This window comes from Anarrhichthys ocellatus, unplaced genomic scaffold, assembly GCF_004355925.1.
Source record: "Anarrhichthys ocellatus isolate YVR2014 unplaced genomic scaffold, GSC_Weel_1.0 scaffold48, whole genome shotgun sequence".
Classification (NCBI taxonomy): Eukaryota; Metazoa; Chordata; class Actinopteri; order Perciformes; family Anarhichadidae; genus Anarrhichthys; species Anarrhichthys ocellatus.
The window spans coordinates 2,911,660-2,930,457 of record NW_022280078.1 but is presented as its reverse complement, the minus strand read 5'-3'; the positions used below and the strand labels follow the sequence as shown (position 1 = coordinate 2,930,457).

The 18,798-nt window shown below is 40.1% G+C and overlaps 1 protein-coding gene across 3 annotated transcripts in view; it reads left to right on the top strand.

The window, feature by feature from the left end:
- The first annotated feature begins 12,410 nt into the window (after positions 1-12,410).
- ghrhrb (growth hormone releasing hormone receptor b) overlaps positions 12,411-18,798 on the top strand; it is a 35,636-nt gene continuing 29,248 nt past the window's right edge. The window contains exon 1 of one of the 3 annotated variants that reach the window (XM_031869641.1): positions 12,411-13,079. In XM_031869641.1, the coding sequence (XP_031725501.1) occupies positions 12,669-13,079 (411 nt within the window). In that variant the 5' untranslated portion in view covers positions 12,411-12,668. The remainder of the gene's footprint in view (positions 13,080-18,798) is intronic. The other 2 variants (XM_031869640.1, XM_031869642.1) reach the window with 2 other exon arrangements.

The following is an 18,798-nucleotide window of genomic DNA, read 5'->3' as shown; positions in this document are numbered from 1 at the left end:
GTGTTCTCTAAATTAATTTCAAGTTAATTTTGACAATGTGGATACAATGTAATGTTTCAAAACAAAACTAGATTTAGACACAAAAACATGGGAAAATAGGGTCCAGGTTGAAAAATACAGACATGTTTGATACAAGGTTTCTTCAGAACAAGCTTGTTTGCAAATACATCTCCCAGTCCTTGAAAAAAACTGGGACTTTCTTTGATTACATTTTTTTAATTTAAACGTGAAAATCTAATGTCATTCCACCAATCCTCAGATCTCTGCTTTGGTTTTATATCAGTTGTAAGGGGGATAATAAAATGTTACTTCTCTCTCTTTGTGTATATCTGGCTTGTCAGATATGAGCCGGACCGTGTCATCTTACACAAGCCTTCTGGTTGTTCAATTGGTTAAATAAGAAGTGTATGCTTTTGTTTTTAATGGTCCTATCCAACCAATCATATACATTATAGATATCATATACAGTATAAAAGAAAAATATGAAAAACATAATATTTCATGAGGTTAGATCAAAAATAAATTCTCTGCTTGGGTTTACAAATGTGGCCAAAAGTGTTAGCCGATTCTCCTGATAAATTTTACGCATGTTGGGACAATTCTGCAGAACAAGATTTGCATGCCGCGTCAACGCATTAGCAATTATTAGCCAGAGTATTCAATTTAAAGTCCCGTTCTTCAAGCCTTGTTTCCTCTTGTGAAGGAGTAGGGTCATGAATGCTAATCCCAAGTATTTGTGCGTGGGAAGCCAGTGAGGGATCATGTTGCCGCACTAGCATAGGTAGCTGCACAAATCCGGGATGAAAAGCATGAATCTATTCACATACTAATGCCCTATAGTGTAACTGGCAACTCAAAACTGGGGAAATAAATTTCAGATGAAGCTCAAACTCTTCCAAGTAGTTTCTTGTGTCACCAAAGCTCATGTCCAAAGCATTTTCTTCTCCCAGGAGTGTCAAATTCATTCACCCAAATGTTTTTTCAGTGACTTATGAAGTTATTATTTCCACCTATTATTGCCAGTGCTATCCTGTTTATCTATCTCTCACTCACCTAATCAGCTCATTCAGCGCACCTGCTAGTCACACCCACCTCATCAGCTCAATCACTCTCACCTGCTCACTCTGCTGCACTCACTATTTAGACCCCAGTCTCACACACGCTCACTCACTCACTCACTGCCAGATCGTTCTCCGCATTTATGCCTGACCTTCCAGCATTCTGGGTCCTTACCACACCCGTTACAATGATCTCTACTTGAAATACAGTATTTGCCCCAGGCACATTTGCATGCAAAATCCATGCACCTTGGCATGCAATTGCACTACCTCTGTTCAGTCTTTATGGGTTTGCCTTCATTGATTCTGACTTCCCACAAACACACGTAGGCCTACATCCCACCGCTGACTTTAGTGTTTCCTTTTGAAAGCAAAGCGATGGAACATAAGACGAGACGGGAATGAACTGTTTTGCACACTTCAGAGGCACACAGTCAGATTCACAACCTTGCCGGGGTGTGAAACGTCTGTTACACTTAAGGTACAACAAACCGCTGCTTTCAAGTGTGCGCTTTGGTGTCACACCAGCCTCATCTTGATCAGTCCAGCATTTCTCGCACCGCAGCTTGACGTGATGTGAATACACAGCAAGGGTTTTTTACATTATAAAGTGTACATCTCCTCGGCCCTCACTCCGTCTGCCTCATCTCTTTTTTCAAACGGTGCCTCGGTTGATATTTGTCTTCTTTCCGGATGCTTTTGATCCTGCTGTCCACCGCGTTCCCCCTTCGCCTCGCTGTGGTCAGCTCTGTGGATGACCTCTACGCTAGTTAGGAATGCTGTGCTGTGCGCAGTGATGAGGTGGGTTCTTTTATATACCCGAGGGCACGGCTGGATACAGCAAGCGGAGCAGCCTTGTCTTAATATACTGTAATCCAACCGGCTCAGCATTTTCAAGCATATTCATCATTATGCAAAAAAAAAGTACAGATACATGTGTGTGTTTACATAGAGGGGAGAGTTGTGCTTGTCTGAGCCGCATAGTTGAACTTATGGATTTTTTTGAAAGAAGATAGTGTCTGCATAATAAAACACACACAGCTCCGAAGCAGCGTTGCTTTTCCGCGTCAGTCAACATGACATGTCGCTATGATTTTCTCTAAATGTGCAGAGAGTCTGGAGTTATGCTGGCATTGACACAGTAACACACGTATCTTGTTGTAGATTGAATATTTACATGCTAAAAGTTTGGCTGTCCCACTCATATTAACCAGTAATTACAAACAAGAAAAAAACAATATTAAAATGAGTAAAACAAAAAGAAAAGACTATGCACATATAAAGATACATAAAAGGTTGAGTCATGCAAAGGAGACTAGACAAACGTCCCCTGGCACACATTGAAAAGCTGCACTCATACAACACTAATAATACATTCGCTCCTCTGCTGCTCCCTACAAATTAGAAATACTGCTCCGTAATACATCGTGTGTCCTTGTTATCCATTTCAGATCTGAACACATTCATCCTCACTGTGTGCAGTCAGGAAGCTTCCAATAAAGGGGAACAAATGTATCACTCTTGATGGACTGGAAGTCACGGTGACGTCTTCCTGCTGTCGTCGACGCAGACTCTGACAAATCAGTCCAGATCTGAGCTGGATTTCAAAAAGGAAACTTTAAGCTTTTCAGTTACACATCTGTTTCTGTGAGCAGTAAAAGATTTAGTGGTTGATTTGCTTCGCTCGCTAAGCTGCAGAACAACTGTCTCATCCTGTCTTATCCATTTTATGGAGTGAAGGGGTCTATGTCATTGTGGTTCATGGTCTCCATCAGGCCTAATATTTCTTGGGCTCATTTAGGACTGATTGATCAAGGACCTCTTGTGGTTGCGGTGATTCATTTTTTTTGACTGTTTTGTACTGTCATTGACCGCTGACTCCTCACGCCTCTTAACCAAGTGATTAACAACTACTTCAGGAGCAAAAAGCATTTCCAGCAATCGGCTATAGGCCAAAAAAAGAAAGTCTTACAAAGTGTGACGCAGGCCACATTGTGTCCATTGTCGTGGCTCAAACACTGACATCCATAGAAAGGTTTGGTCTCATTTTGAACTTGTGCATCTGCAGATTCATTTCATAACCGATATGTTATGATCCAGTAAAGTAAGGCACGATATGAGATGAATAAATTCCCGTTTTTGGATGTTCGCCACCATTCTGACTGTAAGGGAGCCTTGAGAGACAAGGCTAACACTGGAGTTAGCGCCGCACCAATCCCTCGACAAAAAGCCATTTCGATTTTTCAAATCAATTCAAGATTATTGCAGAAAATAAACTCTGTGGCAAACACACATTCATGACTTCCGGATACAACCGCCAGAAGTAAAAAGCGAACTCATAATAATTGAATTTAATAATTTATAATAATATAAATGAACTACGCTGTACGGTCGCATGATGTCACGTCATCACCACTAAGCTAAAGGTGGAAAAGTCACAAGAGGTGTATTTACTGACTTACTTTATATTATATAGAACAAAACATAAACAAATCTTAAGCTTATGTTAACCACATACCTTATTTCAGGCATCTATTCAGACAACACATTGACTTTGAAACGAGGGAACCGGAAGGGCAAAACAGCTCTGACTCATTCCTTGGTTTGGTTTTAGGACTCATTGCTGCAGCACTCTGTTGAATGAGATTCATCCTTTCTTTCTTTGAATCGGGAGAAGGAGATACGTCTGGCGGAGATCTCCACTCTACCGAGTAGGCAACGCTTTTCATCATTTGTTTTATTAAGAACGTATTATTTCTGACCGTAATTCAGATTTTCCTTCTTTTTTTTTTTCTGAATGGGTCAATTTATTATTATTTTTCTTCTCCTGCCTCTTTCCTTTTAATTATCCATTTGCATTAAAGATCACACATGAATTAAAGCCGTTATGGACTTCTACATTCTGGTCGGAGTTCACTTTTAATCAATTCAGATGCATTACAAAGTTCCCCTTTTCCCATGAGAGGAAAGGTTTTTATTGCCCCCCTCTCCCCCCTGTGAGAATTACGACTTTCATATAGCCATATGCTCTTTCAATAACTTATCAGCATTGGTGCTCATAAATGTCATTAAAGCAGACAAGCTGGCCTAATACAGTTGTCTTTACAGGTCTCTCTGTGGCTTATTTCTCTCGAGTCTGAAATTGGCAGCAGGATGTGGTGATATTTGGATATTAGTTGAGATTTGTATGTCATCAGCTCCTGTGGGACTGTGATCTACATCCATCGTGATGAGCATTTTACTCCCTGACTGTCATGGGAAGTATTTACAAAAGGGGGAAGCTGGCCAATGTTAAATCTGCATAATTTATCACCGTAAAGGTTAACTCTGTCTCATTTGCAGCTTCAAAAATGTCTCCCAGAGTGGTTTATAGTTCCTTTATACTGCAGCCAAGAACTCCGGACAGCTGAGACGTGTGACGGGAGTGAAAGTGACACATGAATGAGGAAGTGTGTGATTGAAAATGTTAAAGAAGAAGAAGTTGGCTCCACAAAGCCTGATAATGATGGATAATAAAGCATGTCTGCCTGTTGTCGTGCTCAGAGAGAAGGCTGCCTGAGGGACAGCAGCTGACCCATCACAATAAACAGAGATGAGTTTACTCATAACCACTGATCGATTCCCCCACAGGCTGCACGTCTTCTGGTAATCTCCCGCTTTATGTATCGCGGATTCTGCAGTCACTGATTTGCAACCTTAATATTGGCACTTTGAGAAACATGCATTCACTTCCCCAAAGCTCGATTCATGTCTGTACGGCAGAACCAAAGCTGCCACAAACATCTCCTCAAATCTACCACGCAGTGACGAGTGAAATCAAAAATTGTGTTAACTTCACATGTAGAAAGCATTCAGAGAGCACAAACGTCTGACGGCAGAATAATCTAAATGTGTTGTTATTGTATAAGAACGTATTTAGATGTTTGTTTCAGACTGAAATATCTCAATTACAAGATGGATCGGACGGAATTTTGCACATACATTCGTGGTCCCCAGAGGACGAATCCTCCATCAAACAACATCGATGAGGAAACAATTTAGGATGCAATGTGTGATACATTCTTATTATGTTTCATCATTTCATTGTAAGAAACAGGAGTTGAGGGAAAACCCTCCAAAACACAAATACATTGTTTTCTTATTTCGTGGCCCAACTTCCCTCCCTTGTATTGCAGAAAGCTGTACAATAGTTTAGTTTGAGGTATCAACTCAACTATTGTTTAGCCTGACTTTTGAATCACTGCCCACGTCTCAGATGTGTTCAGTGATCCAATGAATGAATGAACAAAATGGCAATTCAGTCGGATTATCAGGCTCATTAACTAACAGATGAACCACCATGAGCTCAAAAATCTGGAGCATAAATGAGAGTGGGGGTGTTACTACCTGTAAACGTGAAATTACAGCTGCATTCAGTGCTGTTGTAAGGTGAGTTTCCATGCACATTAACATATGGTGACATGCTCTTGAATCTGATGCTCTACATTAATGAACAAATCACCTTAGTGATTGGCAGCCAACCTAATGGAAAGAATGTGAAAAGTGTTTCCGTACTTCGGAGACAATGATGACTAATTTGGGGCTTTGCGTGTTCAATTACGGGACATCATCAGAAAGGGAGAAAATGCGCACACGCTTCGACTCGCTCATCTGATTAAAGCGAGACCTCTGAAATTCTATAGCAACCAGAGCTCGATTCTTTAGAGACACGAGATGTAAACACGAGGAGATCAACGAGCCTCTCTGAAAGGCACAAGAGTCAAGCTTTGGATGAGGCTATAATTAGGAGCCAGCTGTCTGTCTCCAGGCTGATATGCTCATTAAATCAGCTACTTACAAGTCAGACCGAAGAGAGGCTGTGGGCTTACTGTTTAACACGGGAGCAGTGGCGACAGGAGTCTTCTGTAACATTTGCTCTACTGTTCTACTGACTGAAAGAGTCGGTAGTTTGTTTGCACCCAAAACAGAGATTTTTATATATTTTTTTATATTTATTATACGTGCATTTGACCCATCCCTGTATATAGGGAGCAATGGGCTGCCAATGACAGGCGCCCGGGGTTCAGTGTCTTGCTCAGTGACACTTCAACACATGGCACGTCCCAGTTGAGGATCGAAACATTAACCCTGCGGTTACCAGACAACCCTCTTAAGCCAGTGAGCCATGGTCACCCCCCCAAAGTATAGTTGTGACAAAATTTATAAAGACAATTTATCAGTTTATTTGGAATATGTACAAATACATTTTTTTCTAAAAATCATATAAAAAAGAAAGTCCCTGAAATAAACCAATGTTTTCGTACTTTCAATAAAATACCATATTTTCAAGGTTGGTATATTTCTAAACATCTGTTTAGAAATAAATATTTTTTAACAGCTCTTCTTCTTATGTCAGTATGCATGTAAACCTTTTAACTTTGCAGTCAGCTCTGTGAACTAACCTCTTGCTTCGACTCCCGCATGTAGACTAACTTCCTCTCCCCAAACTAACCGGAACAACAACTTAAGTCTCTGTTATATAAACTACTGTTGTATACATCAAAATATCTCTAAATATGCTAATCTAAAAATAAACCTCATAAAAGTCATAATCATTTGTCGGGTCATCGGGGCAGACGATCAGTGTTAAAATCTTCTGCTATTAAAAAAAAAACATCTATTTTTTGTGGTGAAAATTGATGCGGACAGCGGACATCTTTAATTGGAGTCTGTGTACCTGCTCGTCAGTTTTCTTTGTTCGTCCTGACTTCTGACCTCGGTCGAGACTATGAGGGGAGGAGAAAACAGACTTTTTATTCTGACTGGTTCCTCTCAGTCAGCGGGGAAAGATGATTCTGATCATGTTTCTTTTTTAATGATGCTGCTGTTGTGAGAGCAGCTCCACTGCGTTAGGGCTTTGAGAACAGATATTGGGGAAATCTGCAGAGCATACTGTTTTGACTCAACCATACACACAATAAAAACAAAATGAAGCTTCTCAGTCCTGCTGAGCAAAGTGATTCTGATCACATTCAAGTTGTGTGTTCATTCCAAATTCATCTTAAAGAGCAACTTCTGCCCTTTTACACAAAGACAGCTATCCCGGCTGTAGACTCTTTCATCAAAAATAAATCATGTTTTTTATTCTACTGAACAACATCTTTCTTTAATGGCTCAAACCAAGTGCATTTAATTTCCTCTTTCATCTAACTCACAAAACTGACCATCCTGTCTGCAAGATGTAGGGGTGACATACTCCTCAATAAGCTGCTTACTTATTTCAATTAGCCTCGTGTCCACAACATCTTTGACTCTCTGTGTCAGATGTGCAAATACAAAAGCTCTTTCAGGCTGGACACTTCTCCCTGGGAATCAATTAAATCTGACCTTTAAATGGCTCTGTGAGATCATTTGTAAAAAAACGCTGCTCATCAACTAAACATCAAAATCACACAGCAGTTTAATGCATATCAAACATGAACTGACTTGCATTTACATTGACTGTATCCCCTCTGTTCAGCCTATATATAAATATATATATATATATATACTGTATATATACAGAGCTGCATTTACATGGTTATTTCTGTTACCTTATCTATACATCCATGAAATAAATTGTGAATTAGTGAATTGCCTTCCAGTAAAGTCATTTTAGAAGATCATTTAAAAGTCAATCTGGCCTAAAAGCAATAATATGAAATGTTACATAATGATGACTCCTGGTGTATTATCATTCAAATCATCTTTACACAGTGTCTCCTCATAAATTCCAGCGCGGAGTCTGAAGGTCATCGCGTTCTGTATGTCAATGAAACGTGCGCCAAAGGGCAGCGGCCTGTCAGTCAGACATCAGGAGGACGGGGAATACCTCCACTGCACAGAAAAGGACAAAAGGACAACAGGGACACATATAGTGAATAGACACATGCGGGTACAAGTCATTTGATGGGCTTTTTTTGTGAAAGAAGGGGAGAAAATGACCCAAAGAATAAAGTAGAATGGACACTCCCATTTAAATCAACGTAGCAGGATGCATAGAGCGGCAGGCTCTGAGCGTGCTAACTTCCGTACAAACTAAACCGACTTAATGCAAAAACCTCACCTCGGTGAGTTCGCGACTTGCATAAATGAATGAAACAAGCAGTGGAATAACGTTGCGAAGCATAAAGAACCAGTAAATGAGAAAAATGTAACAATTTAATGCTTCCTCCACACAGTTTTCTCACAGCATAGGAAAGCACATTGCTATTGACAGATGAGTGGCGACTTTGTTCGGCCCATTGGCTGCAACCAGTGTAGCATTACAGCCTGATGGAATTAGCAAGCTAGCTAGGATAACGAGCGAACAGGGAGTGTAACGCTGTCATAAAACACTTGTTACAGCAAATGAGCTGAACAGCGGGCGGGTGGCCACTGAAGAACATCAATTACCATTTTATTTTGTACTAGTCACATGACCACAAGTTTCTATAGGCTATATTTTCTTCTTTCGGATACCCAAGCTGAAAGCCTGCTTCAGTATTGACTCTTTCTGAGGTCATCATGTGGCCACAGCTGGTTGCGCGCTGACATTTGTGGCCTTTTGTCTCCGCTGAGCAGCATAGCATGAGTCCTCCAGAAGACTGCAGTCCATGTGCAGAAGATTTATGGGATTAACGCATCTTGAGTAACGGCATACGTTTTTGTGAGAGACTGCCCTTTCTAGATGAATGACAGCATCAGTGTTTTCAGTCAGCGCCCTGGAACAACATGTGTTTACAGTTCAAGTGACAAAGCCCCGTTGTGGGCGTGGAATTTTTTATAGGAGCAAAGGTGAGGTTGTAATAGAGTGACAAAGTCTGGATATGAGGAGTAGGTCGAGGTAGATTGACGGGTCAACAAAACTGCTTTGTCATGACAGAATGCGACTCGCTTTTTCTTTACCATCATCCCCAAATGACAGGTTTTGTCCTTTAATTTGGATACATCAACTCAAAAATCGTCAAACATTATCTGTGTGCACTGCAAAGAGAGAAATACAAGACAGTCTTATTTCCTAGGATCATGTGATTTTATCTTTTCTCATTAAAGATACACAATCTTGTCAAGCACCATATGCACTGATCTTGCTTTGTCTTTGTAAGATGTGCTGATAAAATGTCATTAACCAATTATGTAGTCCAATAAAGAAATCGCTGCCGAGGTAATATTTTCGGTTATTAGTGATGGACAGTGCTGCAGATAAGGACAAGACTGAGAGCAGCTAGCTGGCTAAATCTATACCTGATGACTGAAAGTGACACAGAACAACTTTTCCTCTTCACTGCTCTCGATCAGATAAGGGTAGCGATGAAATCCCAGAGGTGAGCTGTTGATACGTGACACATCTGTTCCATCAATTTCTGTTTAGAGTCCAGAGCCTCACAGTGTCTCTGTGGGATGTCTGGGGACACGCAGCTGCAAACAGCAGGTGACCAGCAATGACCTCACACACACATACACACACACACACACACACACACACACACACACACACAGACAGACATACACACACTGTACGGAGGAAATCATGTTTGAAAGCCAGCACCAATCCACAAAGGAGCCGATTTGGACAAACAGAGCAGTCAGCAGCAGGGGTCCAGGTCAAAGGTCAGAGATGTCTGTTGACGGCACATCTGATAACTTTGCTTTACTCTTTCATCTTAACTGTCAGCATCACACTTTTGATTTATTCCTATTCATCCTGTTCAATCTGACATGCTGAGTCTTCTTTAACCTCTCATATTTTTATATTTACATATTAAAGGTGCGCTGTGGAGTTTTCTTATAAACCAACTTTAAAAGTTATGTTTGAATTAGTTATGATAGTGAGTGTAAGGTGCAACGTTTCTTCTTCATACAAAATTTGCGAAGTGGATTTTTTTTTTTGTAGTTTACACTCATGTTTACAAGCTTGCAGTCTTCTTCCTCCCAGCCTTCGCTGGTGCATTTCTCATTTCTTGGCACATTACCTTCACCTGTAGATCAGTGGGATAGTGTTTGGCAGGAATGTGTCTCGCATGCACTACACGGAACAAAAAAAAACGAGGACACGCTGCAAAAAAAAAGCGATATAGCACCAGAGGTCAAGACTACACAGGGTACTGTTAAATGATTTCAAAATAAATAAAGATATGTGTTTTTGTCCAGATTATCTAAACCCCTGATTTGGAGAAGAAACTTTTTTTTAGTGTGAAACAGTTTCATTCATAGTACAATATGTACAAGAAAAAGTAGATAAAAAAAATCTGTACTTTAGAGAGAGTGAATTATATATTTTATAAAATGTTCTACCTCAGGTGGCTTCTAATGATACTGCATTGTGATGTCGTGTAGAACTTGATTAAATCCCTTCTTACATGCGAACAAAACAAAATAAAGGAAAAATAAATTGTTGTGGTTTAAAGAGAAATGAACTGGGACATCAGATGTGGAAAATAACAGAAAGAAGGGAGTTTGTCCCCAAGTCAAGGACTCAGATACATCCTTACGTCTATGTACACAAACACACACTGATACTACTATACTCCTGAAGATGTTTCACATTGATTCCCTGGAGGTTTATCCTAACCTTGACAGAATCATAACCAGAATCCTAGCCATGACAAATTCCTTGTATGTGCAACATACATTGGCAATAAACGTTTTCTGATCTGATTCTGATTTTAGCTCAAAGGTCCTCCATATGGAATACAGAGAAATCGTATTAATATTTATTGGGCACGTGGGTGATTGTTTCAACGACATGATAAATACACAGCACACACATAAACACACATCCAAGCACTATTCTGAGTCTTTTTCAGGCTCCAGAATGTATGCAATTAAATATTCATGAAGCACAATCATAAGCTAACAATAAATGCAGCCTAATCCCTGTATTAGAGCCACCCCCACTCTTCTCCCACAGGTGCTGCTCGCTGCAGGAAATTCTGTGTTGGTGGTCTGGTGGAAAAGCCAAAGGCACCGTCTGTCATCGACCGACCTCTGCAGGGTGCAAGGTGTCTCCAGCACACACACACATACACCTACACACACGTATCCGCACACACACACATACACACACACATTGCCGCTCCGTTGGCTGCTGTCAACCTGCACTGTTTATGTTTATTCTAATTGTTTATATGAAGTGTCCTAACTGCAAGGACAAGGCTACTGTACCAGAGGACAAAACACACACACACACAAACACACGCACGCTAAAGTAAATATCATCGTATTTGTTTGATATGTGGCCTGCAAACGGCCAGAATGGACTCAGTCCCAGCCATATTTACACTGCACAAGAGAAAACAAAGCCACAGTGAATATCATCCATCAGTTGGTCAACATCCAGCATTCTCACTCCCAACTTGTCGAATACCGACGCTTGGCCAGTGGCCCGAAGCTTCAAACTTTGATGCTCGAGGTTCCCCTCTGGTATCAGTTTTTGGACATGTCGGTTTTTACTGGTTACATGCAAAATAAACTTCCCTCTTCACGGGAGGTTTGATTTTTGAAAACCACTTCAGGAAAAGAGTGCGGTTGACTACGTCCTTTGCTCTGAGCTTTTACATGACGCAGGTGGGTTTACATCAAAGTTAGCTGAAAGCGTGGTGCAGCGGTAGGAGACTCAGAGGGGCACCGATCAACCGTCAATAAATGACAGGTTGGGAGTGACACCAGGTTGCAACGTTTGCCACCATACTTGATCATATCAAGCCTCGAGGAAGAGCACCAGGCTTTGTGGCAAAATTTAACAAAGTGTCCACACCGTGGTGACTGTTTCCAGGTCCGTCGCGTGATGGGATGGAGCCCAAAAATACTTTTTGCCGTAGACTTACATCGGGAAACAGACTAAACCAGTAAATCATGGGAAGAGAAAGAGGCTGGACCGAGGGCTGGGCGGCGGGTTTAAAGGAAACGCTAGTGCATTTGCTCTATGGGCCCATGGATGCGTATAATCGCCAGAAGATCCGGCCAATTTTACACCCGGAAGTCTAATTTTTTTGGCTTCATGTGCCACTGACTTTCATAGAACTGAATGAGGCGCTGACTCCAACGCTGTATCCAGTTCACTTTATACATCCATGGGTCAATACCAGACCAAGAAACGCTGTACGGCTTTAAAACACCGACGAGTGTTTGATTGAACCATGGTTGTGTTTCATCGCTTATGAAATGACAGTTATGGTATTTACATAGACTCACAAAATGACCTTTTTCACCTTATTATTCATGTAAGTATTACTGGGGTCCTTTTTCATCTTGATTATGAACATTTTGTGAGAAAAATTTCTCCCAGGGAGCAACACATATATTTACATGAAACCATATAGTTTGGTCTTTCATTATTAACTTTAGAATCAGAAGTTTGACACAAGTTCCATCTTCTACAATTCTTCTTCATATAACAGTTGTTCTTATGTCTATTTTAGCCTCTGGTATTTTGATATCAATGCTTTTAAAAAGATGTAGGATAATATACATGTTGTTATACAGTATATTATAGAGACAGCCTATCTGTGATATAAAATACTGTTAAGTGGGTCTGTGTATAAGGTGTATGAGTGATTCCAGCATACTGTGTGCGCAGGTAAAGATCGAGTCCACGTCCTGTCTTCTCGCATGTGTCTGCGCGCAGCTCTGCGCCGCTGCAGCGTCTGTGCGCTCCGCTCCGCCTGTGTCTTTTCAGGGAGGAGCGCACCTTGTTTGGCTCAGTCTCCTCCGCGCGCAAGGCGGACCTTCTCCTGCGGACACTGGAGAGGCAACCGCCAACACTCATATCGGGAAACGGCCACCAAGCGTCTCACTTCATGGATTGTTGGAAATTTTAAAAAGGAAATAAATTCTTATTTTCAAAGACTGATATCGTCCTCGGACATATTTCCACTTTTTTTTTTTGCGTGTAGTTTTCAAAGTGAACAAGCCTGGAGAATGTTATTGCAGAGTATGTTCATCTCTGGATGTTCGTGGTTGAGATGGATGGCCACATTGCTTCACGTGGTTCTGTTCCTGCAGCTGGTGGTGTGGGAGACGGTGAGTCCACGCGCAACACTCAGGTTAACCTTTTGGGTCTTTATAGGTTTGGCGTGATGTGGTGTCGTGTTCAGGTGGAGGTTTGATTTCATTTTTGAAAAGTATATATACATACTTTTTTCCTTTTCTGCACGTGCACAGAACAAATCATTACATTTTGCTGCCAATCACAAAGGTCTGAAATGACATCAAGGTTCTATAAGACCGACATTTCTTTTTGTCCTCCTTAACATCCATACAAGTTAAAAGATATTAAGCATTGGTGAGTAAGTTTGAATAATAATGGCTACTTTTAGTGTTGTGTGCTTGTAAGTTAATTTCTGTATTTGTTTATTCACTTGTCATTTTCTTCTTTCTTGTGTTGTGTTTTTACTACTAAGAAACAAGTGTAGCTCCTCAGCCAGTTTGTACATGTGTGGAGTCATGTTTCATTGAATACTGAGGGCCATAGAAGGGAGGCACAACATTTTATGACTGTTTTAGTGTCATGGGCTGTTTTTAAACCATTTCTGTTCATGTTTAGATTTCAATATTTTATTGCGTTGTTGACCGCACAAATTTTGGTGGAAAATGAAAGTTATATATACGTTGTTGCACATTTATGCCATGAAAAAAAAAATGCATATTTTCTCCCAAACACAAATAGTGCAGTTGAGAAGCTGTTTTCTGCATATATCAACCTGCTCCTGATGTCTGATGTGTCTGAATATAATTACGATCAATATTATTTGATTTATTTGTCTCTGGTGGTGGTTTAATGATCAATTTTCCATTTCCACCCCATTATTGGCTATTCTGTAGTTTGAAATTGTAGATATTATCAACTAGCCTTATCAACTTGACTTTTGCTTTTTGCTTCATTTTGGTGTCCTAATAAGGAAAGTCATAGCGTTTGATGAATCAAACATATATCTCTAAGAGACTTCCGTCTATCAACAGGAGCAACCAGTGTAGGCCTACTTCAAACAAATATTCAATAAATGAAAAGAAAAGATCCAGTGATGTCTCTTGTGACTCTATTAACACTGGACACTCACTTGACTCTGCTGCCTTTGGCTCCAGACAAACATCAGCAAAGAGAAAGCATTAATATTTTTGTTTGCATGCGCACAGTGCAGAAAATTCAAGGTAAAGAATTGCATTTGATCCTTATTTGAACTTTGATTTAAAGCCACCAAGGAGGCTTTTCTTCTCCATCTACTGTGTGCTCACCTGAGGCTTCACCAGAGTCTAAACCGAGATGGAGGATTTGGTTTAGGGACGTGTCTTTCCTGACCTTTAATGCTGTCAGTGACCCTTTAAAGAGTGCTGCATGTTTTTGTAGGCCAACCAATGAAGTAAACGTCGCATTGGTTTTTCCCTTGGATGCTAGATCATTGCAGAATATGTTATGATACTTACACGATTGTTAAGCAAGACAATCTGTACAAATGAACCACACTTTTATCATTTTTGAAGCATGAATGTAATCGGAGTAAAAAGCAAACGTTAGACTACAAACGAACAACACAACGGTCGCAAGAGCACAACGAGGATGTGAAGGGGGATTGGCATGATGACGTTTGGTTGTCTCATTTAGCCACTTGTAAGCAAATGCCTTTTTAAGACACGAAAAAAGCAACAAAATGTACACTAGGGGTATTACTTACGTATTTTCTATTGTAGAACAAAACATTACAATCTCTTCAGCCTGTGTTAACCACAGACCTTATTTCAGGCACCAATGACCTATTCAAAAGACCTATATTGACTTCGAGACGAGGGGCAAAAATGTGACTAATTTCTGGGTTTTAGGACTCATTCCTGCAGCATTCTAGTAGCTCCGTCCTCCACAGTCTGTGAAGGTGATCACATGATCCTCTCTGCCTTTTCATTATTCAATTCAATTAAATTTATTTTGTATAGCCCAAAATCACAAATCACAAATTTGCCTCAGAGGGCTTTACAATCTGTACAAATGCAACATCCTCTGTCCCGGGACCCTCACATCGGAACAGGAAAAACTCCCCCAAAGAAAACCCTTTATCGGGGAGAAAAAAAGGAAGAGACCTTAGGGAGAGCAACAGAGGAGGGATCCCTCTCCCAGGATAGATGTCATGCGTACAGAATGAACAACATGACAGAGTTACGACACATTCAATGCATATGACAGAAATTATTCGTATAATGAGAGTAGTAAGTATTATAATGATGGAAACATTATGATTACTAATAACAGCAGAAATGGATATAGTAGAATGGCAATGAAAACAGAAGCAGTAATGGTATCGGCAATAGCAAGCAATGTGATTACTAGTAATAAAGAGTAAGCAGTGGGTGTCAGGCAGGACCACGGCAGGAAGCAAGAACATGGTCCAGATATAACCACGATCCACGGAAACCTGCGGTTAGATCATTGTTATACTGGTGACAGCAAAATGGACGTCTAATGTCACTTCTTGAACTTCTGGATCACTGTAATTACATCTAAAGTGATACATTCTCAAAAACAGGTTTGCCAATTGCAAATTTATTACCTTACATAACATGATTTTCTTGTCTAATGCGGTCCACAACAGGTGATACAATTTCAAAAACAGATAAAGAAAAATGATGTTGACAAACATATATGAGCTTACTATGTATGCATGTAACAGCAACAGTTGCCATTTTACACATCCAGTGACAGAGGGCATCATTAGCCCTCAATTGAAGCCGTGTTTCAGCCAGATGAATGTAAGTCCAATATTCACTCTCATTTCAGCACCGTGTTGGTCTCTAGCGGCTGTAGCTTACTTTGTCTGTTGTTTGTTGCTCGGCAGGTAGTGCACAGTGAGTTTTTGACGCTATTTCGCTGGAAACAGTTGCTTACTGTGGCTGACGTTAGGGTTGATGAGAGCGCCAAGACTGAACCAAAACGTAACATTGTGGGTCGTAAAAACCCAAACAATTAATTTAAAGACACTAAAATGTTCAATAGAGCTGAGAGTCGGGTGCTAATTCAACAATTGCAAATCCAATTAATATTGGACTTGCAATTGTTGCATAAGGAATGGAAGGCATTTATTTACCATGTTTATTTGAGCTAAAGGACACACAATGCATTAATGGTGAGTAACACTGAATGTTTTGTTCTTTTACAAGAAAACTTAACCTTTAAGTAAAAGTATGCAATTAACATTCAAAACAATTGTCTTTACTAGCGTCAAACAATATAGTTTTAATATGTGTCAGCAGCAGAGGTTGAGCTACTTTTTATATATACTATTGGGTAGTTTAATATATAACAATGCATCATCATTCATAAACTCAGCATATGTTTTGTATGTTAAACTTGCCCTGACGACAAATGTCTCCCCATCCTGTCTCCAGCCTGAGGCAAGTCATGCCTCTACCTTAAAACACACGTCGTAAAACCTTAAAGTAATTTCTAAAGGCCAAAGGTAACCAGTGCAGAGAGGTCAACATGCAGGAAATGTGCTCCAGTTAGAGAATGTTATTTTATTTTTGGGGCGAATAACAAGTGACAGTAATCCAGCTGCTGTAATAAAAGGCAGGAAGGATTTGTGTGTCCGGAAATGAAGTGATGCTATTTTAGAGATGCCTGTAAGCTGACAGATGGCTGACTTTGTTATGTTGCTAAAATATTTACAACTTGGGGCCTTTTTTTGATTGAGGCTAGAGGAGAGGTTTGATGGGTTCAATATACCGGTGTATCATCAGCGTAAAAATGAAAAAGGGAATATTGAGAATCACTTGACCTGGAGGTTAGACGTAAATTGAAAACATTAAAGTTCCAATAATAGGCACACAAACACTCTCTAATGACATAAGAGACCCGGTGATTACCTGTTCTTTGTATCACTGTGAAATTCTGAATTTAAATGATGGCAGCTCGGTAAAGGTTGCCGGAGGCTATCGGCGCCCTGCGATAATGACCCGGTTAACACAGTGATTGAATTTAAATGACATTGCAGCCACATAAACTGTTGCCATTCAGGATCTACATTTACAATAGTTAAAGTGCATGCACAAATGGGACTCCAGATTTTCACTCATACACGCTTTTTTCTGATTTAATAATTCTGCGTCTATGAAAGTGGGAAACGCTCCAGGCTCAGCACCTCATAATGTGTTTCACCAGATTCTCGGCACGTCACTAAATTGTATAAAGACACAATGTTTCGCTATCATGTTACTATCTTGCTTGTATGAAGGAGGTTTCTTCCATAAACCCGTGGGCCAGATATGACTGCGCTGTCTTGTTTCACCGTGACGCTGCGCTGCCAGATTGAGCTTCTCAGCTACACAGAATCATTTGTTCCAGCTGTCAGTAAAAGCTATTAATGATGTAGGAGTTTATGGGCCACCCAGTTTGAATAAATCATTGAAATATTTAACCTTTTTATAGTCAATTCTGCTCATGTACAACTGCGTGTTTAGGGTACACTGTGGGTTTATCAGATAATCCTTAAAATAGGAAATAACAGAACTTAACTTAGAGCTGTTGGAAAATAAGGAGGATATTTGACAAGAGGAGCCTCTGCCATCATTCACGTTGATCTTACAGCTTCACCCAAGCATATTAGGTCTGTGTTATGTAAGGAACTGATGGGGTTATTTGTCAAACAGTCTGGATTTACTGTATAAGGAAGTACATCCCAACCTGAGACTCGGAACCTATAAAAGAACTCGCAAGAAGGCAAAAATTCTCTGGGTTGCAGGACAAACCCCTCATTCTTTTGTGTCAAAGTCCTGCGCTTTTTTTTTTACTTCTGTGCAAAACTATTTCAAACAAACATAAAAATAATCCAGGCAGTAATTATCTTTCCCTCAGAACCTTTTTTACGGAGCCAGGTCTCCTGAAAATGAGGTGGGGACAGGGTGGTTTTTACGAGACAGAAATGACATCTTCAAATGTAGGCCATTTCTCTCTCTCAGCAACACAGAGAGACTGACGCACACTTCTATAAGGAGCATGCTGGACTATTGCAACGCTGTTCTTTCTGGTCTACCAAAGAATACAATGATCCAGCTACAATAAACTCCACATTCTGCTGCCAGAGTATTAACTAAGACCAAAAGGAGAGCACGTTCAATCTTTACACTGGCAACCTGTTTGTTTTTTTGTGTTGATTTTAAAGTTCTTTTATTAGTTTATTTTTACATGGCCTTGCACGAGAGTACATCTCACAGATGCTTTTAGTTTATGAGCCAGTAAGGCAACTCAGATCCTCTGGCTCTTCTCTTCTACAAAGAAGAACAAAAACATTTGTTTGACGCTGCTTTTAGCTATTATGCTCCAAGCCATTGTAACATCCTTCCAGAGAATCTGAGAGCAGCTGAAAATACAGATATTCAAACAGAAACAAGAAATCCATCTCTTCAGTCTGGATTTTATGTTGTGTTTCATAATTTTATGTTTTTTATTATTATTGGTTATTATTAAATCTGATTATATTCAGGGTCTGTTTTTATGCTACGGGTTTAGTATTTATACATTTTTATTTTAATCCGCTCTAATTTGACTTTATAACGATTTACCTACTGTTTAGCATTATTATTTAAAAAAAAAAAAAATTCTCAACTTAATTTGGTCACTAACTCAGAGTAGAGACTCCAAAAACAAACAAAGATTTATTTTTTGTTTCTCAACAACTGATTCATGAAGGAAAAACACATATACACACTGGACACACACACACACACACACACACACACACACACACACACACACACA